General features: G+C 41.5%; 1 protein-coding gene across 2 annotated transcripts; it reads right to left on the reverse strand.

Annotated features, from left to right (window-relative positions):
- Positions 1-579: 579 nt before the first annotated feature.
- On the reverse strand, positions 580-15,049 carry PTHLH (parathyroid hormone-like hormone). Of its 2 annotated transcripts, XM_006866969.1 has the most exons (5): positions 15,000-15,049; positions 13,002-13,260; positions 12,308-12,430; positions 5,694-6,122; positions 580-1,070 (listed from the first exon to the last, which is right to left on the reverse strand). In XM_006866969.1, exons 3-5 carry the CDS (start codon positions 12,406-12,408, stop codon positions 1,061-1,063), a joined length of 540 nt encoding a protein of 179 aa, XP_006867031.1. In that variant the 5' UTR covers positions 12,409-12,430; positions 13,002-13,260; positions 15,000-15,049; the 3' UTR covers positions 580-1,060. The 2 variants fall into 2 exon arrangements, with proteins under 2 accessions (XP_006867031.1, XP_006867032.1); XM_006866970.1 differs by lacking the exons at positions 13,002-13,260; positions 15,000-15,049 and adding an exon at positions 12,634-12,936.
- Between the last annotated feature and the right edge of the window lie 7,207 nt (positions 15,050-22,256).

A 22,256-nucleotide genomic window follows, 5' to 3' on the forward strand; every position in this document is an offset into this window, starting at 1 on the left:
CTATCACAGTCCCCCAAAGCTGTGAGACTCATACCTTTGAAGGCTTTTTGAGTTGTCATGTTATCTCCCAAACCTGTCTTTGTTTTCTAGAAGAGCATCTTGAGAGGCAGAAGTTTCAAGTAGCTCTATTATGCTTATTGTTTTTATCAGTAAGAACAAGATCTCTCAAATTAAACTTTATATGTGGTTAAAATTCTCCATGCCTTTATATCCACCCTCACCACCACCTCCTTCTTTTTTTCAGGGGTCGACTTTTGTTAGGTTAACTCTCTGAACTAAGTGTCTTTAATCCTTTCTCTTGGCTTCTGTTTCTTTTCTGCCCTCTCCTGTCTCCACCTGAAATTGAATGTACTATGATGTCTAAATGATGTCTAGGCAGTTCAGCCATTCTATTGACTTGACATAAAATATTACAATAAAATACATTCTAAGCAGTTTTTAACTAAAAGCTAATGTGAAAGTGTTGGAATATGTACCAATGTAAACATATTAAGCTTAAGACCATTTCAAATGCAGTTAAAAAAAATATATCATGTGCCTTCTACTAGGAATCTTAAAGGATATAATTCACCCTCTGAGTCATGATATAATTAGATTATATTTTATTAGACATTCTTTACAAATTTAAAATACTGCTATTTTTACATGCACAGAGGAAAATCAGTTTAGATAATTATATTTAGGCATTCATTAAAATTAACCACAAAATAGGGATACTTTATTGCGTCATTTATCAACATACTTGATATGTATATCTAAAGTGCATTATGTTACAAAAAAATATAGAAATTCAGCAGCACCAAGATACATTTACAAAATAAATACATCAGTTGACAAAATAAATTATGGTAAATGTGATAATAATAATTGGATTAACCTTGGGGGGAAAAAAAAGAGTTATTCACAATGACCAATGTGCAGTTTCATAGAGCAATGGGGGAGACAGTTTTATTCCAATGCATTTACAGTATTTACAGTCAATAAATATTTCTAATACTTTCCATATGTTCACTATTACAGAATCTTGCAATATGTTCTCTGAAGGCCTCTGCTAAAAATTTCAATGCCTCCTGCAAAGAGAAGGAAGGGGAAGAAGAGGAGAAAATTGGTTAATTCTCCTTACAAATGAAGAGATATAGCGGGCATAAATTACAGAACACAGAATCACAATGCAAAAGAGATTCACGGGATTTATTGTAAATATCTCCTACACGAGGTGCTTGTGGGACCCCATGTGTCTCCTCAGAACCTCTGTTACAGGCAGGGTTGTGGACCACATTAAGTGATCAAAGTGGTACAAAAGGAAAGGGGCCTGTTTGAATGCTCCATCTGAAAAAGGAGATCTTGTAAGAATCTTCAAAGAGCTGCCAGTGGGCAAGCTTGGTAAAAGAGAGACCAATTTGAGACTTTGAAAACAGGAGTAGGGTGGGACACCATCATCAAATACACCTTTATTTCCCAGTGACATGTGAGAGACATGACCTCAAGATGGCTTATTCTCCTGAGGCTCTCATTTGGTCAATCCCTGGCTAACATAATAGACTGTGGTAAGTTTAGTGAAAGTGTGTGGTTTTGGGTAAATGTTGGAAGGATGTGTAGTTAAACACGGCATGTTTGGGATGATAATTGTCATGTATTTAAAAAAAAATACAACCATTTGCCTTCATGTCTGACTCATGGCAACCCCATATGTATCAGAGTAGAACTGTGCTGCACAGAGTTTTCAATGGCTAATTCTCTAGCCCACCAGGCCTTCTTCAGAGGAACCTCTTTCAGTTAGAAGTTGAGTGTGCTTGTACCACCTAGTCTATAGCTGCCCTTAAATACTAATGAATGAAACTATTATTGGATTTTGGCTTTGGAAACTAAAACTAAGAATTATTTATTTGAATCTGCTAGAATTTGTGTGGATCTTGTTTTAGAAACTATGAAAACCTATTTTGAATTAGAGAATAACTAAGAATGAGTAGACTTAAAAACATGAAATAATTGTATCCCATATCACTGTGTTTGTTTTATTGCTCAGAATAAGGTGCCTCTTGAGACTGACATCTCTCTAACCTTTCTGCATCCCATGACAACAGAATCTTAAGAGAGATCATCAAATTCTTCTCTGTGTTGTCTATTTCAGTGGATATATATCGGTTTCTAAGGAAAATAACAATAGAATGGTGTTCTATAATCTATGCTACTACATTAACAACCATAGTTGTGGGCAGAGTTTTACCTAGCAGAAATGTGTGTGTGTGTGACGTTAAAAAGAACAACTTCTTGACATTTAGGAGTTTTATGTGCATCATGAAGAAAGAAAAGCAAGTTGAGCAATTAGAGTGTTTTAAAGTTTTAAGAAATTTATCACAATGTTAATGGTTTGGGTTGGAATGGTGAAATAGGTCCTAATTGCAGAGAAAAGAAATGTTTACAATTTTAAATTTTCAAGTGGTAGATAAATACAGATGGAATTATGAATAAAACCCCAAAGACTATATAAATCAGTACTTTCTGAGTTGCATCTATTTGAAATTGATTTGATACTAAATGGTATTTAGGGAATTGAGCTTAAAAATAACACAAACAGGAGAAAATGAACAGTGTTTTGTACAATTATTACCTAATAAGGGAAGAAAGAAAAAAAGGAATAAGTTAAAGAACAAAGTAATCTTTTAATTTTATTTCATCTTGCCTAGCCTGCTTACTTATTATTTTTTTCCTCTGATTTCTTCTTCATTAAAGTCACATATTAGTATAGAAAAGTTAAATATATTATCATCTAAAAGTACATATGTTTCATGTGTGTACATGCTTTGTAAATCCTAGTTAGAAAGCCTTTAAAATTAATTATCTATTCCTAAATCAATATTTGAAATCCTGGTGTGGCGCTGTAGAATAAGACCCAGCCCACTAATGGCACGGTCTGAGCTTCACACCCACCAGGAGCTCCTTGGAAACCCTATACAGGATTGCTAGGAGTTGGTACTGACTCGATGGTACTTAACAACAACAAATCAGTATTTACCAAGGCAAAATATTTCATTTCAATTAGAGTTCCATTGTATTGAGACATCTCATTTGCAACATCAAAAATTCCAAAATGTGATTTCTAACATTTAAAGTTATACATTTCCCACTGAACTGTACACTTGAGAGGAGACAAACACTTTAACTCAGTAGATACTTTAAAAATACCAGCTATTTATCATAAAGTTTATGCTCTCTATGTCATCAGACATCTCAGATAATCCTTTAATAACATCAAGAGGCTAAAAAGAAGACATCAATAAAAGATTGCTCTTTTATAAAACTTTAAAGCTGTTATTCTGCAAAGATTTTATTTGAATTACAAGATGTTCATAGCTCCATCTGTTCTCATCAATACACTAGTAAATTTCCCCACTCTTCCCTGCATCTCTCTGCTGGGGCGTGCCAACATCTGGTTGCCAAACAATCAGTGATTTCCATGAACTTCCCTCACAACCAAGGAACAGAAAGGAGAAGCAGAAACATTCTATTCCCCTACCCCAAGTCTTGGTCTGGATTTGATTAGGCCACTGGCTAATTTTCACTAGATCTACTGTAACTTAGGGGCAACTTTGGGCTAAGGAATTGACGAGTGCTTATTTCATTAATTTTCCAGATACATAAAATAATTGCATATTTTAAATGACTGAAATCCTTAGGGAAGCATTTATAGTTCTGTGACTTATTACAACACTTACTTCTGTAACTTATAGAGGGACCTGAAAAAGTTTGTGGAAAAATTCCGTTATCTTTTCATTCTATTTTTCCACGAACTTTTTGAAGCCCCCTAATGTACACACACACACACACACACACACACACACACACACACAACTAGGAAAATTAATAAAAACAGATTTTAGCAAAAAGTGGAGTCCTTGTATTAGGTATAAATATGTACTATTAGGATCATATCTTAGAATACACTGAAAATATACAGGGTTTGCATTCCCTTATAGATCCATTAAATAACTGCAGTAAATAGGTCTTTCACTGTGCTAAAGATTTCTCTGTTGTCATTATCCATTGACTACTAAAGCTGTACTTTAATTATATTGAATAATTGCCATTCTATATACTATTTGATAATGAGTTTGTCAACTTAACTCAAAGAGAGAAGTGATGGCAAAAAAAGTTCAAACTCTCCTTTGAATCATCCCTCTGTAATCCTATGTCTACCAGAGTCAGTGGACAGGACAGGAGATGTCATGGGTACTCTTTAAATAATGAGATCATTGGTTGCATATGATGCGTTCTTGTGATGTTTTCCTCTTTCAAACCCCATAGAAGTGCTGTACAGAAAAGTAAAAAAACAAAAACAAAAACAAAAGACAACAACAACAGAAGAAGAGCCTATCAGTAGAAATATATGAACAAAGAAATAGTGCCCATAAAGAACTAGCCTAGGCATCAGGAAACAAGGAGATAAATTCCATTTCTGATGACTGATTATGTGCTTGCTCAGATCCTTAACAATGGAGTACCTTGGTTTCCTATCTTATGAGATTAATGCTTGTCCTCTTTTTGCCTCACAGAAATACACCCACAACAGGTACAATCAGAACTAGATCTAAAAACACTAAAATAGTAAGTGGTAATTTATTGGGTGTTTACTATATAACAGATCTAACCCATGCAATCTCACCAGCGCAATGGCGTTGGTGCAATTATCATCTTCATTTTGCAGAAGAGGAAAAGGAATCTTAGAAAGCTCAGGTCAAGGTTGTGACCTGTAATAACTTTAGACCCAAGACTTGAACCTAAACTCCAAAACCTTTGAATCCCTACTGGATCTCTAAGCTGAGGATAAACACAGCATATAAACATGAGGTCTTGTTATCCCTACTGTATTACACTAAAAAATGATTCCATCTTGCTAGTGAGCAAATAAATGCATGAGAACAGCTTACACACTTCTCAAACCAATACTTAAAAACTTTTAGAAACCAAGATTTTGTTTTAATGAGTCAGTAGAAACCAGAGTTACATTTAAAAGTGCAAATGGCTGAGAGGTTTTTCTTGGTAAGATATTATTCTACAGTATATGTTGTTGTTGTTGTTATGTGCCATCGAGTCGGTTCCGACCCATAGCGACCCTGTATAGGGTTTCCGAGGGTGTAAATCTTTACGGGAGTAGAAAGCCTCATCTTTCTCCCGCAGAGCAGCTGGTAGTTTCGAACCGCTGACCTTAAGGTTCGCAGCCCGATTCGTATATGTAGATATTATCAAAGTGAAGGTCTTTTATGTTCTCTCTTCCAGTGAAAAAAGTAAGAAAGGGAAAAACTAAGAAGAACATTTGGAAAGGTGTGAGAGTAGGGAAACCGATATACTTCTCAAGCAAATGATGAAGATGCTCACTGGATTTTGAGGTGTAAATAAGAAATCAAATTATTTAGTAGAGTGGAAATCAATTTGTGCTTGGGTTTAGAAGGTGGGGAAAGAGAAGTAAGCTGTAAAATATGAGTTGTGTGTTTGTGTGTCTGATGGGCTTCTAGGCAGACAATATTCTGGATTCTGGATCATTTTGGTTTTTTAAGCAAGCTTTAAAGTATGGAGCAGTTGATACAGATATAAAAAGGGAGAAAATTCTAATTTTGTCCAAGTCAAGGCAGGGGAAAAGTTGCAAAACCCAGCAGAAAGCATCCAGGAAAGACTATAAGCCAGAGAAGCGTTACCGTAAACTGTGCTCCAGCGATGTTGCGGAGATGTCCATGTCCGACAGGTGGTCCCCTTCTAGCCCACTCCCAGCTACTCCAGAGTCTAACCAGGCAGATCGAGTTCGTCGTTTTTTCTTTTCCTGTTCCTTGCGTTTCCCAGGCTTGCCTTTCTTTTTCTTCCCGGGTGTCTTCTGTGGCTGCTCTTTGTACGTCTCCACCTTGTTGGTTTCCTGAGTTAGGTACCTGCCTTCATCATCAGACCCAAATCGGACAGGATGGTTCTTTGTGTTGGGAGCAGGCTTGGAGTTAGGGGAAACCTCCGAGGTAGCTCTTATTTCAGCTGTGTGAATTTCTGCTATAAGATGATGAAGAAAGAATCGTCGTCGTAAATCTTGAATAGACTTGCCCTTGTCATGGAGGAGCTGGTATTCGGACACAGCTCTTTTGCTATAAGAAAAAATATCAGGAGGGGAAGAAAAAATAATTCTAGCTGTTGACATAGACAATAAAGACTTGAGTAAATTCCTGTAGTTTTCTAGTTGGTCCAATATAGGGTGGTGGAAGTGAGGCTATAAATCTTTATGGGAACAGAAAGCCTCATCTGTTTCACACAGAGCAAATGGTAGATTCAAACTGCTCACATAGAGGTTAGCAGCCTGTCTTACCACACACTATGCTACCCAGGATTCCTTTCCATACAGGGTACTTAGTTGCAATCATAGCAAACTCACCCTGGTGAGGCAGGATTAGAGTAACTCTAGTTCCCATGCTTTCATTCACTAGATCTGTGGCCTTAGGAAGAACATGAATATTCCTGGGCCTCAAGTGTCTGAGCTATAATGAAGGAAGTGGACTTAGTGATACCTTTATCCTACAGTGTTATGATTCAATTATGTTATCAGAAATGTACACAAGTCACTGAGTTTCTATTAACATTTTTCAGAATTCTGTTGAAGAAATAAATTCAGAAGTTCAAGCTCAAGAAATAACAAGAAGGCTGATTTTACCTGAGTGTAAAATCTAACTCCCCTGAACACACACAAACACACACACACACACACACACACACACAGAGTTCCCACATTAATAATACTGAATCTCAAAGAACAGCAAGCTGTAAGAGTAAAGCAAACAAAGGCTGAAGGATGATGTGAGCAGTGAAGCCTGTCTAGGAAACCACCTGACTAACAGACTGAATTTTAACATGATATTAGACTACCAGCTACCAAGAACCTACATTTGAAGACTAGCTGTCAGGGAGAGAGAAAAAGAGAGAACTCGCATTTTTCTGTAAAGTAGTGGGTGGTCTCCTCAAAATGGGTTTCTTTGTGTGTTTAAATGAAGTGAGATCATTCTATTTCTTCAATGCTTCACATATTTTATTTTTTAAGATTTTTTTTAGTAATTGACAAATTCACTTTTTTTCTACTTGCTCTCTTTGTCTTAACATATGTCTAACAATACATATGAAGTGACTTCTCTACTGAAAATACAGTGAAATCGAGCAAGCTAATTATCTATCAATTCTTTTTGATAGCACCCGGACTCTTACTTAAATATCCATCCATGTATGCTTTTATTATTCTGTGTATACATTGTTAAACACGTTTAAGGCTTATATACAGTAAGTAAGTGTATCTTGCTTACCTTAACCCTGCCTCACTTAACTCCAACTTCTGCCACTGAAATGGTCCTCCAAACGGGCTCCATTTATAAAGTCTCTGAAGGCATTTTATGGGGCTATGACACAAGTACTCTTACTTTTCTAACATATGGTGTCTGAGTCTCTAGTTGCCATCAAAGGGCAATGTCTTTAACTCTCAGGGAAAGGCAAACGTAATAAACAGCACTATTATTTCCATTTTACAGAGATAGGTTCAGTGTGATTAAATGACTGGCTGGCCCCTTGGTCACACTAGGAGCCCTGGGGGCACAGTGGTTGAGTACTTGGCTGTTAATCATAATGTTAGTGGTTCAATTCCACCAGTTGCTGCAGGGGAGAAAAATGTAGCAGTCTGTTACCATAAAGAATACTGCCTTGGAAACTCTATAGGGCAGTTCCCTATGAGGCTATGGATCAGAACCAACTCAAGGGCAATAGGTTTAGGGTTGGGTTGACCACACAATAAATAAGTGGCAGAGCCAGGGATCCCAAAATGAGTTCTTTTGATTCTAAAACTAATATTGGCTTTACCTTTTCTACTGTTGCAATGGAAGCATCTTATGTTGAGGGAGCAAGAAGTGGAGTGTAAAGGGTCATTAGGCAGTCGTGAGAACCACAGTAGGCAATTTATCAGTTTCTTTGATGATTGGCCTTATTGACCCAGGCAGTCCATTTTAATCACCATAGAAGGAACTAGGGATCCTAGAGTTTGGGTTATCTCTGTGGGATGAGAGATGGTTATACTATGAACTGAAAAAGAGAGTAAGACTCATCATTCCTCTAGACTGTAGAGCCAGACCCCAGCTTCCTTCTGCTATTTTAGCGTGGGGAAGGACTTTAAGCCATGTAGCTTGTTTAAAAAGACATTACTTAATGGAAAGGAATTTAGCAGGAGCTTGGTTTAAATTAGCCATGAAGGAGTCTCTCTTCCTTTCTGAAGGTGCCACATGTGACAAGATTAAAATTTACTTACTTTGTGGCAACAGTTCATATTCTGGAAACTTTTAACCATCTACAAATTTGAGGCTTTGGTACAATGTGTTTATACTTCTAACAATATTTTTTAAGACTAAGACTAATGAAATCACATATTTTCTAAGTATTACCATTTAATAAGTATCTTTCATCAAAATATCAAATTAAAAAGAAGTTATTAACCACTGATCATTTCTAGAATTGGGTACTTTTTTGATTCCTGGCAGATATCCAAACTATCTATATTGTTCCAAATTTATAACAGAGTCCAGTCTGGCTTCCCTGTAAGCCAGACTTTTAATGGATAGTCTGTTTTAATCAATCCACCATTGCCTCATGCATGCCTCTGTCACCTCTGCCAGCCTGTCACTGTGAGTCACAATGTCCTCCTAACTTAGACACTGGGCTTTCCCAGGATGGTTCTCATGGGAAAAGAAGGGATCATTCTATCCTATTTTATAAAAAGCCTCCAATATGGCATAGCTTTGTCCAGTTTAAAATAGTACATCTCTTGTGAAATGCTAAGCTTTCCTTCTGCCTGTTTTAGGAACAATTGTTTGTATATTAGAAAGCACAAATGTTGTTAAAAGCTAAACTTAAAATGCAATTAGTATTTCAAAGACTCCAGCATTTGAAGTATCGTGAAGAATGAACTGTTGAATGGGAATCTGCATTGGAGGAGCAGGAATATAATGGTATCTATTATCATCAACAAGGAGCTCTGGCAGCATAGTGGTTATGAATCAGACTGCTAACCTCAAAGTTGGAAGTTCAAAACTACCAGCCATCCCATGGGAGAAACTAAGGCTTTCTGCTCCCGTAAAGATTTACAGCCTCGGAAACCCTGTACAGGGTCACTATGAGTTGGAACCGACTCCATGGTACTTAACAATAACAACAATTATCATCAACACGGAATAAAATCCATAGCTCTCTCTATGCATTCGAGAATAAGACATAAACTGACCCAAGGACAAATGGCTGCCAGGTACCAACTAGGCATACATAGGTGGTAAGCCTTACATTCAGATCAAGGAAGTTTTTAGGTTAGATAACTCTGGAATATTAAATTATAAATATGGATTCAAGAACAGCTTGTTACTCTGTAAACATTATGTAGTATCATAGCTCACACAGCATTTATTACATACCTAAGCTCTAGCATGTAGTACATGGGAGAAAGAGGAGGCATTCAGCAAAGATTTAAAGGTTCAGCAGCCCTATACAGGGTCATTATGAGTCAGAACCTACTTGACCATACTTAACAACAAGGAAACACAAGCATATTATGCTTCATGGTCTCCTTTGAAAATTGAAAACTGAAAAAAAAAAAAAAAAAAAAGAAAAGAAAAATGTAGGGGTAAGTACTTATCAAAGATAACCTAAATTCAGTCAAAATGTAGCTTTAAAGAAAATTTACTTTCAAGGGAGCTTTCAGAGGAGATTAAGCATCAAAGGGACTGTCGAGGAACACAGGGAACAAACAGAAAGGTTAGAATTCCTCTTTCTGCAGAGGAAGAAGCAGCACTCTTGTGCGGATGAAAAGTTGTGTGGCACATGGAAGAGCTAGGGTTAGGGTGTTAAAGTTAAGATGACTCACCAGAAGTCCCTTCCAACCCAAATGACTCAGTCAAAAGTTATGCTTTTCATTAAGTGGAACAGACCCAGTCTGGTTCCCAAACACATCAGCCAATGGTGTTTTAGGTTTCTGAATATGCTGGGGTTCCCTCTCTAGTTTAAACTCAGAGATAGACACCTGTTTAAAGCTATGTTTATCTAGATAGGAAAGTTCATAGGCTTCACTTTTCAATTTACTAATGCTCAAACCCTATCAATTATAGTCTCTTGGACTAACAAGTTCACAAGATTCACAACTGATCACTGCCTCTTTTGCTTGGCTTAGGAATTGTTATGGTTGTAACAGTTTCCTCTCCCTTAAAAGTCAGTCCCTAGCTGTTAAAAATCTGTACTTCTATGAAGAATAATTGGGGAGTAATATAGTTTGGTTATAGTTTGATTATATTAAAATTTTCTTTTAAGAAACTAGCTTGGTTTAGCACAGAAGTAGACTAATATTTTGTCCACACACAAAATTTACTGTTACTTGGCAGCAATGCAAAAATAATTACTTGTTTTTTTTAAAAAAACTCCATTTGGCTGTAATAATTTGATGAAACATCTTCATCTACTGATGATTTCAGCCTCTATGAAAAAACATGACTGTAATGTGATGATCTATTAGCCATTAACTATAAGAATGTTTTGTGGTAGTTTTATAAACGTCTGCTGAGTGTGAGTGTTTAACTACAATATTATATTTCACCCACAAACAAAACTATAACAGTGTCTCTGGCTGCTAAATGGTTTCTGATGTGGATTTTGCAAGGTGCAACAAAGAGTTAAAAATAGCCTTTAGGACAACATAGCTCTATTTTTATGCCATAACTGTGGATTTAATCACAGTTCATTTTATTTCCCAAGAGAAAAACAGGTATTTCTTAGATAACTTTTAAAAAAAGTTGGCTCTGTTCCAAGACAGTATTTCTTAGCCAAATAAATACAACATTTAAGCATGTCTTTAAATATTAAGTCTTTACCTATACTTATTTGTAGACTTTAAATAATTGAATTTAATACAAGTCTCAAAATGAGCAAGAAGTCTGAAGAAAATGTTCAGAAATGCATTCTCAAAACGTTGATTTGAAGAATACAATGCGTCTTTATCTTCAGTACAATGTTCTACACAATTCGCCTTAGGAGATTCATAATAGATTTTCATTTTGGTGCCAAGGTTCAGACATGTCTAAAGTAATTTCATTTAAGGATTTTCTGCTCTAATAAGAATAGACCAAGGACATATATAAAACAGTTGCCTTTTTGTACACCCTTGAGAATTTACAAGGAAGCGCTATGAACTTGATTGTAAATATTAGATATTGCTATTTTATTGCTAGTGTAAAAGTTCTCCTTAACTCTTAATCCAGAGTCAAACTCTTCTCAGTTCTTAAACTTTATAGTTTTCCCATCCTGAACACTGAGTCTGCAGTTTAAAGACCTCTCAAAGATGATATTACACACATTAATGAAGTGCTGTGTTCACTAGATTTTTAACATCATGTTACTTATTGCTCTAGATGACTTTTCCAACTTTTTAGTCATATAATATTTCTCTGGTATGGGTGGATATGTGATTATTTCAAAGTCAAAATTATCTTTAAAAGAATCACTGATAATACCAAAATACAAGGTTTCAGTCTGCAATGCATATATTGGAGTCTGGATTAAAAAACCTGTTACCGATAATTCCAAGAGAAAAAAATTTTCACATCTAAAATTCATTTGAGAATCAAGTGCCCTGGCATCCCTAAACTGTATCAGTACTAATATTGGAGTTGTGCTAATTGCAAAGTTGCTACTACTTTATTATATAATATGCCTTCATTATGTAATATAGTCCCGTTTTATATGCTTAAAATTATGCCATTCATAATAAAATTAAATGTAAGCGTTTTGCTTTCCAAACACAAACTGCCATCCATGTTCAATACGTATACACAAACGCACACAGACATGTCTTCTGGATCCTTCAGCTTCCTCCGAGTTATTTAAATCTTGCGATTTGCAGTTTCAAAACCTTTCCAGGTCTTGAAAAAGTAACCCTTTTCTCTGACTAGGGGCAGAGGATCTTTGTCTATAAAGGAGATTCTGTAAAAACAAAACAAAACAAAACAAAAACAAAAAAAACGCTCCCTCTTATGGAAACTCACATAAAATTCATAGCTAGCCTGTCTCTCCTACAGGTTCAACCAGTTCTCCTGCCTGCTTTGGGGATACAGGCTCAGCCCCGGGCAGGTAGCCGGATCGCCTAGCTTTCTAGCAGGGGCGAGGAGCATCAGTGACCGCTGCGAGCCCTCGGCAGCGCCCCAGCCTGGCGGCCTTTCTCACTGGCCTTCCCAGTCCTCGCCGGGCGCCCAGGAGAGCAAGGAACACTTACAGCCGGCGGCCGAGCCCCTCCAGCGAGCGTCCAGAGGAGGGCACGGAGTAGCTCAGCAGGAACACTGCGACACTCCACTGCTGAACCAGTCTCCGAAGCATCGTAACCTCTCGCTCCTGGGACCTGCAATAGACTGGAAAAAGGTCCAAAATGTCAGTTCCGACTCTGCATCTCATCGTACTCCCTCCCCTCCCTGCTTTTAGTGGGTTGTCTAATAGCCTCTCCAACATCCAGGACATCTCCTAAATTGCAACCGAAAGAAGGAGAGAGAGAAAAAAACCACCAAAACACCAAAACTTTTCTCTGGATACTCTCTCAACACTTACTTATTTAGGAACCAGCTACTCCAATTCTGCTTTTTCCAAACCACACAGGCAAAAACGGACCAAAAAGAAAAGTAGAGGGGGAAAAATGTCAGAGGCGCGTCCTCTGAAATAATAGTGAAAATGAAATGGTTTTATATATGCATCAGTGATGAGCAGTGTGTTTACATGTCTCCCATAGCAATGCCTAATTAATCTGGCCGGCAGCTATCCTAGGTTCGTGGAACGCGGCTAGTCCCCTCCTAAAAATTAAAAAGAAAAAAGAAAAAGTTTTCCTCCCGTGAAGTCAGCTTCTTTGCGAATCAGGCCCTCTGATCCTAGAGTCACTTGTAGTGAGACCCACATATATATATACATAGCTGTCTGTCTACCTCCTCGGGTGGGCTGGTTGCTTCCGGAAAGTTGATTCCACACACCCTGAGAACAAGTTTCAAGTGCGTGTGTCGTCGTTCGGGAGGGCCAGGTGGCAGCGAGGGCGGGTTAATAGCGGAGCGGAGGGGCAGCGGCGGCTGGTGCGTCAGGGTAGCGGGGGCCCGGCTTCACGGGCTGGGAGGCATGCTGGCCGGGCGGTGCAGGTTGGAGGCAAGTTGAAAGCCCAGCAGAGGAATGTTCACACGCTCTGAAGCAAACCTGCCGGAGAAGTGAACAAGTCGCAAAGAGGTGGCGCCCTAGGAACGCGCGCGGGGCAAGCTAGGGCGCGGGCGGGCGCGCGGGGGGTGGGGGCGGCGACCAGCGGCCCGAGCGGCCCCGCGCGGCCAGAGCCAGCGGAGGGGCTCCCCGAGCCGGGAAGGCGCAGCTAGCGGCAAAGGTCCCCACCCCTGCCGGCCTGGGTTCTGCCGGCAGCCCCACTGAGCCCCACCCCAGAGCTCCGGACAGCCGCGCGCCATCTCCCAGCCGGGGGCGTGGGCGAATCCGCTCGCTCCCGCCCAGCGCGACCAGCCACGGCCCACGCAGCGAATCCGGGGAGTCGGGGTCCCAGAGGACATGCGGATGGGCCAGGACAGACAAGGGTGGGGGCGCGAGCGCCGCTGCAGCCGCGCTAGGCAGGACCCGCGGGCGCCAAGGCCTCCGGGAGCAGACGGGCGAGGAAGAGGCCAAGGAGTTAGGGCTGGGGAGCCTGGGCTCCCGGAGCCTCTTCGGAAAGGTTGCGAGCAGTTGCCCTGTGACTTTAAGGAGCCCCAAGCCCGCCTGGGAGCTTGGGGCGCTTGGTGGGAACCCTCCTTCCTGACTTTTTTTCCTGGGGTGAGCTTAGTGGAGAGCATCGGCTAGGGAGGGGGGAGATCGTTCGTTTAAAAGAACAGAAACGGTTTCAGACTTAAGTTCGAGATAGGATTTCTTGCTGCCTCAGAACAGCTGGGGACATCTGGAACCTGTCCAAGAAAGCCCGAGCAGAAGAAGGAGACCCCTTTCTGAAAGGTGGAGGTGGACCGGTGTTCCTGGGGTCCTTTTCCGCTAGCAACAGGAGTCTAACCCCACCCTTTCTCCGGATACCCTACGCTCTCGCCACTTCTCCCGAGCCCCCTGTTACTTATTCTAGGACGACTTTGCACCAAAAGGCCCCTTCAGCCGGCAGATGCAGCGAAACAATTGCTGTAAGCTGCTCAGCCCTGGAGAGGAGAAGAGAAAGCAGGGATTCTCCCCAAAGTTATTGGGCGGGGAAGAAAGACTGCTCTGAATTACTGGGCAGTATCATCTAGGAAAGAATTGCAGCGGATGTGGATACCCGCCCAACGGGCTCCTCTATCTTTCTGAAATGATCGCGAGTAGTTGGGAGCCCGTCAAGGGATATTTGTCTTGTAGACAGGCAGTCTTGCCTGTAGGTTTCATTACTCGCTGAAAGGCTAGCATGATATAGAGATTTGAGATGATTAACGAAGCCTGACCTTTATCAAGACTGGCTTTCCGGGTGATGTTCCACAGATTTTACTATTGTTGTTGTTGTTAGGTGCCATCGAGTCGGTACCGACTCATAGCGACCCTATGTACAACAGAACGAAACATTGACGGGTCCTGGGCCAACCTCACAATTGCTGTCACGCTTGAGCCCATTGATGCTGCCACTTTGCCAATAATGGGTGGGTGAAATAGCTCCCTCTCCCTGACCCTCGCTCATTTCGTGCTCCCTTTCCTCTCAATCAACTGCAGCTAGCAGTTAACATTTTCTACTTAGTTTTGTGGGTGAGGGCACCCCAATTCAGCTCATATACCCCTAACATAAATTCTTTAAACTCCATACTTGGATTCTCCCCTCTTAAAAAACAAAAAAACAACAAAACCCTCTGGGAATTTCCACAATTTCCCTTGAACATTTAAAAGTTAGACCTGTTTGCATAGCATCAAACAAAGAATCAGCACGCAGAAATGCCAACCTTTGACCTTCTAACACTTTCTGATTTATAATAAATTCTTTCCAAAAAGACTCAGAAGCCTTGATGCGATCTTTAGATCTGAAGGTGGGAAATCTGTAAAAGGCAAATCACAAATAAGCCATATAATACTTGCAAGTTGCTTAATATTAAAATGATAATATTTACTTCCACAATAAAAATTCAAAGCTACTTAACCAAGTTTCAAACTACTAAGGCTTTAAAAAGTCAACCTTCCCCCAATCAAAGGTTAAAACAAAAATCAGATTGAAAATACGAAATCATTTTTATGCGGTAAATTCACTATAGCCTCAGAACATTCAAAATTAAAGACTGACATCAATAGACAGCTTTGATTAATGTTGCTTTTTCTACTAATTAAACAAAATTGACCCCCTTCTCCCTCCCACTGCTTTCACCACCGCCCCCCCCCACTCTTCTCTGGTGTTAATGGCAAAACATCTATCAAATCTTTTCAGAATTTTGTCTCCTACACACACACACACACACACACTATATATATATATATATAAAATAAATAGTCTTTAAAGACTTGGAGTACTGAAATTTCCTCATACTTCATTACTTCACCTTTTTCTTGATTTATAGTTTTCTCTGCTCTTCTGGCCAATGGAGGGTGATCTTCTTAGTTATCTTTTCCAGAAATATTTTTGTTTGTTCTTCTGAAAAGTGAAATTAAGTCTTAGATGACTGAAAAACTTCCTTTAAAGAGGCTTGCCTACTACCACCCAAGGCAATTACTAGAAAGCAGATACCTCTTCTAAATTGCCTTGTTTGTTACCTGCAGTAGAAATTCTCCTCAATATATACCCAGGACCCTTGTTGCCTCTTCTGAGAAGGATGTTTTCTGACATCATAATCTAGCTCCCAATGTAACTGAGTAATCCCCACGATAATGCTGAAAACACATGACTGTGCAAATGAGACATACTAAGAGGCCCTTTTTTAGTTTGTTTTTTTTTTTTTTTCTTTAAGTTTAGGAATAGAACTAGTGCTGATAGAGGCTGTATGTTTGCCTAGGCCTTGCTATCATGTAAATGTACCTTAGCAAACAGGAGGATTTAAAGGTCTGTATTTAATCTGAAGTATTTCCATGTGAAGACAGTTGGGTATTATGAGCTCTACAGCTACACAAATGCCTAGCCCAGGAGCAAGTTCCAGACGTTCAACTTCCTATCCCTCATGACATTGTTGTGGTTGTTGTTCAGTGCTGTTGAGTCAGTTCTGACTCATAGTAAACCTGTATAGGGTTTGCAAGGAGTGGCTGGTGAGTTTGAACCACCGACCTTGTGGTTCAAACAGACTTTGGGGTCCAGGGCTTATCCTATAGTGTCATACCAGGACTCCAGTTGACAGTGTTGTTGTTGTTGTTAAGCACCGTGGAGTCGATTTCAACTCATAGTGACCCTGTGCAGGCTTTCTGAGGCTGTAAATCTTTTCAGGAACAGAAAGCCTCATCTTTCTTCCATGGAATGGCTGGTAGTTTTGAACTGCCTACCTTGAGATTGGCAGCCCAACTTGTAACCACTATGCTACCAGAGCTCCTTCCAGTAACAGTAGTGTATCCCAATTTTGAAAAGAGGATCCTAACCCCATCCAGAATCTTCTGAGGTGGGAAACCTCCACTTGAAAGGACAAGCAGACCAGCCTGGAGCAACTCAGAGAACAGAATATACTTCTTGAAAGAGAGACCAGCAGGAAAAATAAAAAACAATAATGGCAGTCCGACTGACTATTACAAGAACAAGCAAGTTGTTCACCCAAGAGCCGTAAAGGCAAGTGGTCAGGTCCCCCTTCCAAAACTAAGTCTCAAGGGGAATACAGGAGCAGGCATGTGGTTTGACTGGTGACCTCGTTGGGCTCCCATAAGGGGAAATGGGGGAAAAACAGCAATGAAGTTGTGAGCAAAGTCCGACCATGTTCAACAGACTCCTGTGAACCCGGGTTGAGACCTGGTTGGCCAATACTATGGCAAGACCTGGGGACTCCTGGGCCCAGAGACAGTGACATGGCCATAGAGGACTAGAGTGGAGAGTGAAACGTCCAGCTGATATGAAGTGAGGGGAGATGCACAAGAACACCCATACTTGTAGATAGTACCCATTTGACCTGGCTTCAATGGCTGGATGATCAGAACTTGACTAGAAGAAGAAAGAAGAGGAAAAAAAGTGTAATCTGATACAATTTGATGAACTTGACCTATATTTATGGATGTAGTAGCTCAAAAGAGGGAACAAATTTTTACAGTGAGGCTCATTCCTACCCCCTTGGTACACAGGGTAGACAGAGATGGGCAACTTGGACACTGGCTACCCAAAATAGGGTAAAGGGACTACAAAGGCAAGAAGTGACTGATTTATAAGCTTTCAAGAGGGAGCCTAGATCCAGAGGGTGTGCAGGAAGATAGAATCTCCACTGACTGGTTTCTAATCTGTCTGGACGGGGCTGATGAAAGGAGATTGGGATAAGACTCCTGTGGTACAATAGTGAATAATTGCTATCGGGACTGACTGTGAGGGTTGAAAATGTAAAGGTAGATGTTTGGTAACAAAAGGAGGTGAGTGATTGACTTTGCAGTCCATGAGTGGAGGTCCCTGGGACCATCAAGGGAGAAGAGTGGAGTGCGGGCCCCTACCCAGAGAAGCAGTGACGCCAGAGATGGAGGCAGAGATGATGACTTGGAGAGATGGAGTGGCTGGGGACTCTAACTAGACCCAGAGAGGGAGAGGGGCTGTGTACTCATGACTGGGGGCTACCCTTTTGTTGGTTAATGAGGCATGGAGGGGATTATAATCATGGCAATGGAATGAAATACGATAGGATGAATGTAAAGCTAATGTTCTCCCATGTAAACTATCACATAATTCACAATAAACATTTTTAAAAAAGAGGCTCCTAGTCTTGGAAATATACCTCTTCATTTAAATATACTTAATTCATTTAAAATAACTAGTTAATTTATATTTCCAGGGATGTCTTCTCTTGCAATTTAGGGAAAAAAGCAAAAACTAGTGTTTATGTGAAGCTTCCTCATCTTTCTCCCTTCTTTCCTCTTCAGCCTAAACAATAAGAACACAGACTCATAAACTGAAAGAGAGTACCTAGCGTAGTGGTTACAAATCGGGCTGCTAATCTCACGGTCACCAGTTCGAAACTACCAGCCGCTCCACAGGAGAAAGATGAGGCTTTTGGCTCCCATAAAGATTTACAGCCTTAGAAACCCTGTATAGGATCACTATGAGTCAGAACCGACTCCATGGCACATAACAACAACAAATAACTTTTTAACGGTACGCCTGGGCTGAGGAAGTCCCTTGTCTTAATACCAATATAAGCATCCAGATTTAGCATTTGCTAATCTGTGGTAGCGTAGTGGTTACGAATTGGGCTGCGAACCACAAGGTCAGCAGTTTGAAACTACCAGCTGCTCCATGGGAGAAAGATGAGGCGTTCTGCTCCCTTAAAGATTAACAGCCTTGGAAACCCTGTGCAGGGTCGCTATGAGTCAGAACCGACTCCACGGCACATAACAACAACAACAATCCGTAACTCTGGAGTCCTGGTGTGGCGCTGTGGGTTAATGTGCCAGACTGCAAAGCCATTTCAACTGCAAGGTCGGCAGTTCAAGCTCACCAACTGCTCCTTGGAAACCCTATACAGGGTCGCTGTGGGTCAGAACTGACTCGATGGCACTTCACAAAAACACAACAACAACAATCTATAACTCCAAGCTGCATCTTTAAAATCCCATGAAATCAAACAACTAAACTAGCATCTTCTCTTTTGAGGTTTTTTTTTTTTTTTTTTTTGTGGCACTGTAGGGTAAACATTGGACTGCTAACCATACGTTGGTGGTTCAAGCCTACCAGCCACACCTTGGAAAACCTATGCAGGGTCTCTATGATTCAGAACAGACTGGATGGCACTAACAACAACACAGAGAAGTTTGAGTAATCAGCTTAAGTAACCATTTGATCCCTTTTGAATGTGGCTCTAATCACTTGCACGGTCTGAGAATTGAGAGGGAGTTGTTGCTTATTGATCTCAAACAAAAAAATTTTAAAACCACAAAAAACATTGCCATCCAGTCTAAGATGCAAGATGCAAACTGTCACATCTTTCTCCCGCAGAGCCACTGGTAGTTTGATACCCTTTGGTTACCAACCCAGGACTTAACCAAGGCAAAATCAGGACTCAGCTGACCTCAATCATTGTGTCCTTTAAATCCCAAGTGAAGGGTATAAAAGAGTGTGTTTCCTTAGTAAGTTCTTTGTAGTTAGATAAGGATAAGAGTCACACTGGGGCCGTTCATCTCTGAGAACAGGACTGGCTGCTGACATCTGGAGGAACTGCCTCAGGGAGCAACACCTAGATCTGTATCAGGCCAAAGGGATCCTCCCATCAGAAAAGTGGGTCTCACACCCATCCTTACCCTTCCCTATTTCCTGGGCAATATCTAGACAGAAGACCAGAAAGCCCAGCAGAAAGGCAATTTTCCTGAGATAGACAGTACGTAGGATAAGGAGCTCTTTAGGGACCAGTTCACAAGGTTCAGCACTTGTGTGCCTCCCAAATCCATTTCTATCAAAACACATCTGAGGAAGAATCTTCTTGCTAGGGATGGAGTGTAAATGTGTGTGTGTGAGAGAGTGAGGGAGAGAAAGATGAGAAAGAGAGAGAATGATCTCCTAGACAGAGTCTTGACTCCTTGAAGTAGGCAACTCTGTACTTGTATGAGACCACAGGGAGAATGCCAAGTCCCATGGCTCAGCCTGGAAGGATCTCCGGTGGTGCCACAAAGCTTCCCTGGCCATGATCCAGCTTCCCTGTGAGTGGAACTGTTCTTTCTTTCATTTTGAGTCTGGGCTGCCTGGTAGGTGCTACTCCTGGCTTTCAGAAGACATTTACCCTAACATCATTCTGTAAATACCTGCCAACTGACCGTCCCTTTCCAAGGCAGCCCTGGGACTATCTATGTGCACACCCTTTAAGACAGAAAGGCAACCAGACACCCACACTTAGATTAGGCGTTGTGTCGACTTCGTTTTGAATCCGCGAGTATAGTGTCTGCAGGTCCTGCATACTTTTTGGGATTCTTTTCGGAAAGAAAGCTATTAGCAAACAAGCTTGAGCTTGTCTGTGCGTTCCTTCTCTGGGGTCTCCAGGCCTGGAGGTTTCACACCTGATGTCCCAATGGCGAGGGGAAGGAATGTCTTTTAGGGCAGGGATCCAGGACGTTGGAAAAGTCATGAACGCATCGGGACGATCTCTTTCAGCCACGCAGCACCGGAGACACACTTAGGTCTTGGATTGTAGAGACGACCCTACTTACAGACGCTTGGGCTAAGGGAGAACCAGAGTTTGGTTTGCAGGGATCTGGAAGCCCATTCTCGGGTTTCCTGGATTCACCCTGGGTTTCCTTCCAAGATTCTGGACTTCATTTGACTGGAAGCTGTGGAGTCGAGACCTCTTAGCACTTCCCATTCCACCTCTATGGGCATCTACGTTAGGACCCTGGTACTAACTTGCTGGTCAGTCCACTCCTCTTTGCCTTTGAGGCTGTGGGCTTGGGGAAGCTCTAGGAACAGTGAGACTCTAGGACTGGGTCAAAGGGAACGAAAAAACTTTCTCCCATTGAGCAAGGACCCTTCCCTCCTTTCTCCCTCCAGGCCAATTTGTGACTCAAAAGCAAAATAAGCCCCTAGACAAAGGATGACAATAAATGCCCAGGAGCGGGGAAGGGTGGGGCAAAATATCACCCCTCTCCCCTCCCCCCTGGACTCTTAGGAGCAAGTTAGTGTGGGGGTGTGAAGGGACAACTCCCCTCCTCTCGGAGCCTCGGGACTATCACTCCCCAACCCTCCTCCCCAGAGCCTGCCAGTAAAGCTCCGCACTGCAGGAGTTGGTCTGGTTTATTTCATTTCACAGGAGCTGCAAAGCCAAAGAAGGGGCGGGCAGAGAGGGGCGCGGGCGAGAAAGGAAATGCTAGGACAGGGAACCAAGTTCTCTATGCCAAGTCTCTCCGTCTGATTCTTAGAATCCGGTGTGGCACCTTAAAGGGCTGATTAGAAGGCAAGAAGACAGTTATTAATTTCCGAAGCACGCTCTGTCTCTCTATATAGCTGTTCAGTGGTTGCAGTTGGCGATTACTGGGGGTGTAGGCCGAGGAACACTTGGCATGTCTCCAGGGCATAAAATTCAACCTCGCTGGTGGCTTCCATGGAGTTTGTAAACGGCGCGGAACTGGCTAGGGGAAGCTAGTGAGCTGTCCATGGTGGTTAAGACTCCTTGAAGTGTGTGCTTGGGCAGTCCTGGCGAGGCACAGACCACTGCCCCAACCCCACCCCTCACGCGGGGACCGCGACACCCTCGCGCCGGAGCCTCGCACAGACTCAGCCAGTGTGCGTCAACATGAGGTTGGATGTGTTTGTTCGCACAATTCGGGGGTGCCTTTAGCACAGAGGCAGGATTCCAGAGATTGTTGGGAAAACCTCCGGGGTCCAAACTGTGGGTTTCCTTTTAGTTTCTTTCTGAAGGTGCCTTTCCTCAGGCAACGTTTCACGTACGTTAGGACATGTTCGTTCACCTCAGAAGGTTCTCCCCTCTCCCTTTTGTGACCTTCTTTGAAGGTCAAGAAGCAAAGTGATAATCTCATTTTGCTTCCCTTGTTGGTTAAAAGCACCCACAGTTTCACTATTGCTTTTGTAACCACGGTTGTCCACAACCTTCGCGTTGACTGAGTGGGCAAATTGCTGCTGGGAGATTCTCAGGGATTAGGGTGAATCCCTTTCCGAGGGACGGTGAGGTGTATTCCTGGGCGTGAAGTACAGTTTTGTTCAGAGAAGCTGCATCTTCATTATTCACTAGAGCCCTGCTAACAGAGTTGGCTTCCGCTTCACTCTTTTAGGAAAGCAGGAAACAAAGACTTTGCCATGGGAGTTTACTGGTAGGTCCATTCTCTGTGAAATACAATTCTGCCCAATCTTGGGACATATTCTAATGGAGAAATGTTTATGAACTTAATTAAACTCACACATGTTTAAGGCGAAGGGTGATTTTGCCTTTTAATTATCATCACATTTTGCCTTTTTTTTCCTTTTATCTTCCCTTGGTAATTCCCCTCTCCTTATCATCTATCTCTATTAGAGATTCCCATCTCAGTCTGAATAAAAAGTTCCCTTAAATAAACAAAGCAAACCTGTTGTAAACATCCATACCACTTGTCTGTGTCCAGTGTCT

Source organism: Chrysochloris asiatica, unplaced genomic scaffold (genome assembly GCF_000296735.1).
Source record: "Chrysochloris asiatica unplaced genomic scaffold, ChrAsi1.0 scaffold00098, whole genome shotgun sequence".
NCBI classification, from domain to species: Eukaryota; Metazoa; Chordata; class Mammalia; order Afrosoricida; family Chrysochloridae; genus Chrysochloris; species Chrysochloris asiatica.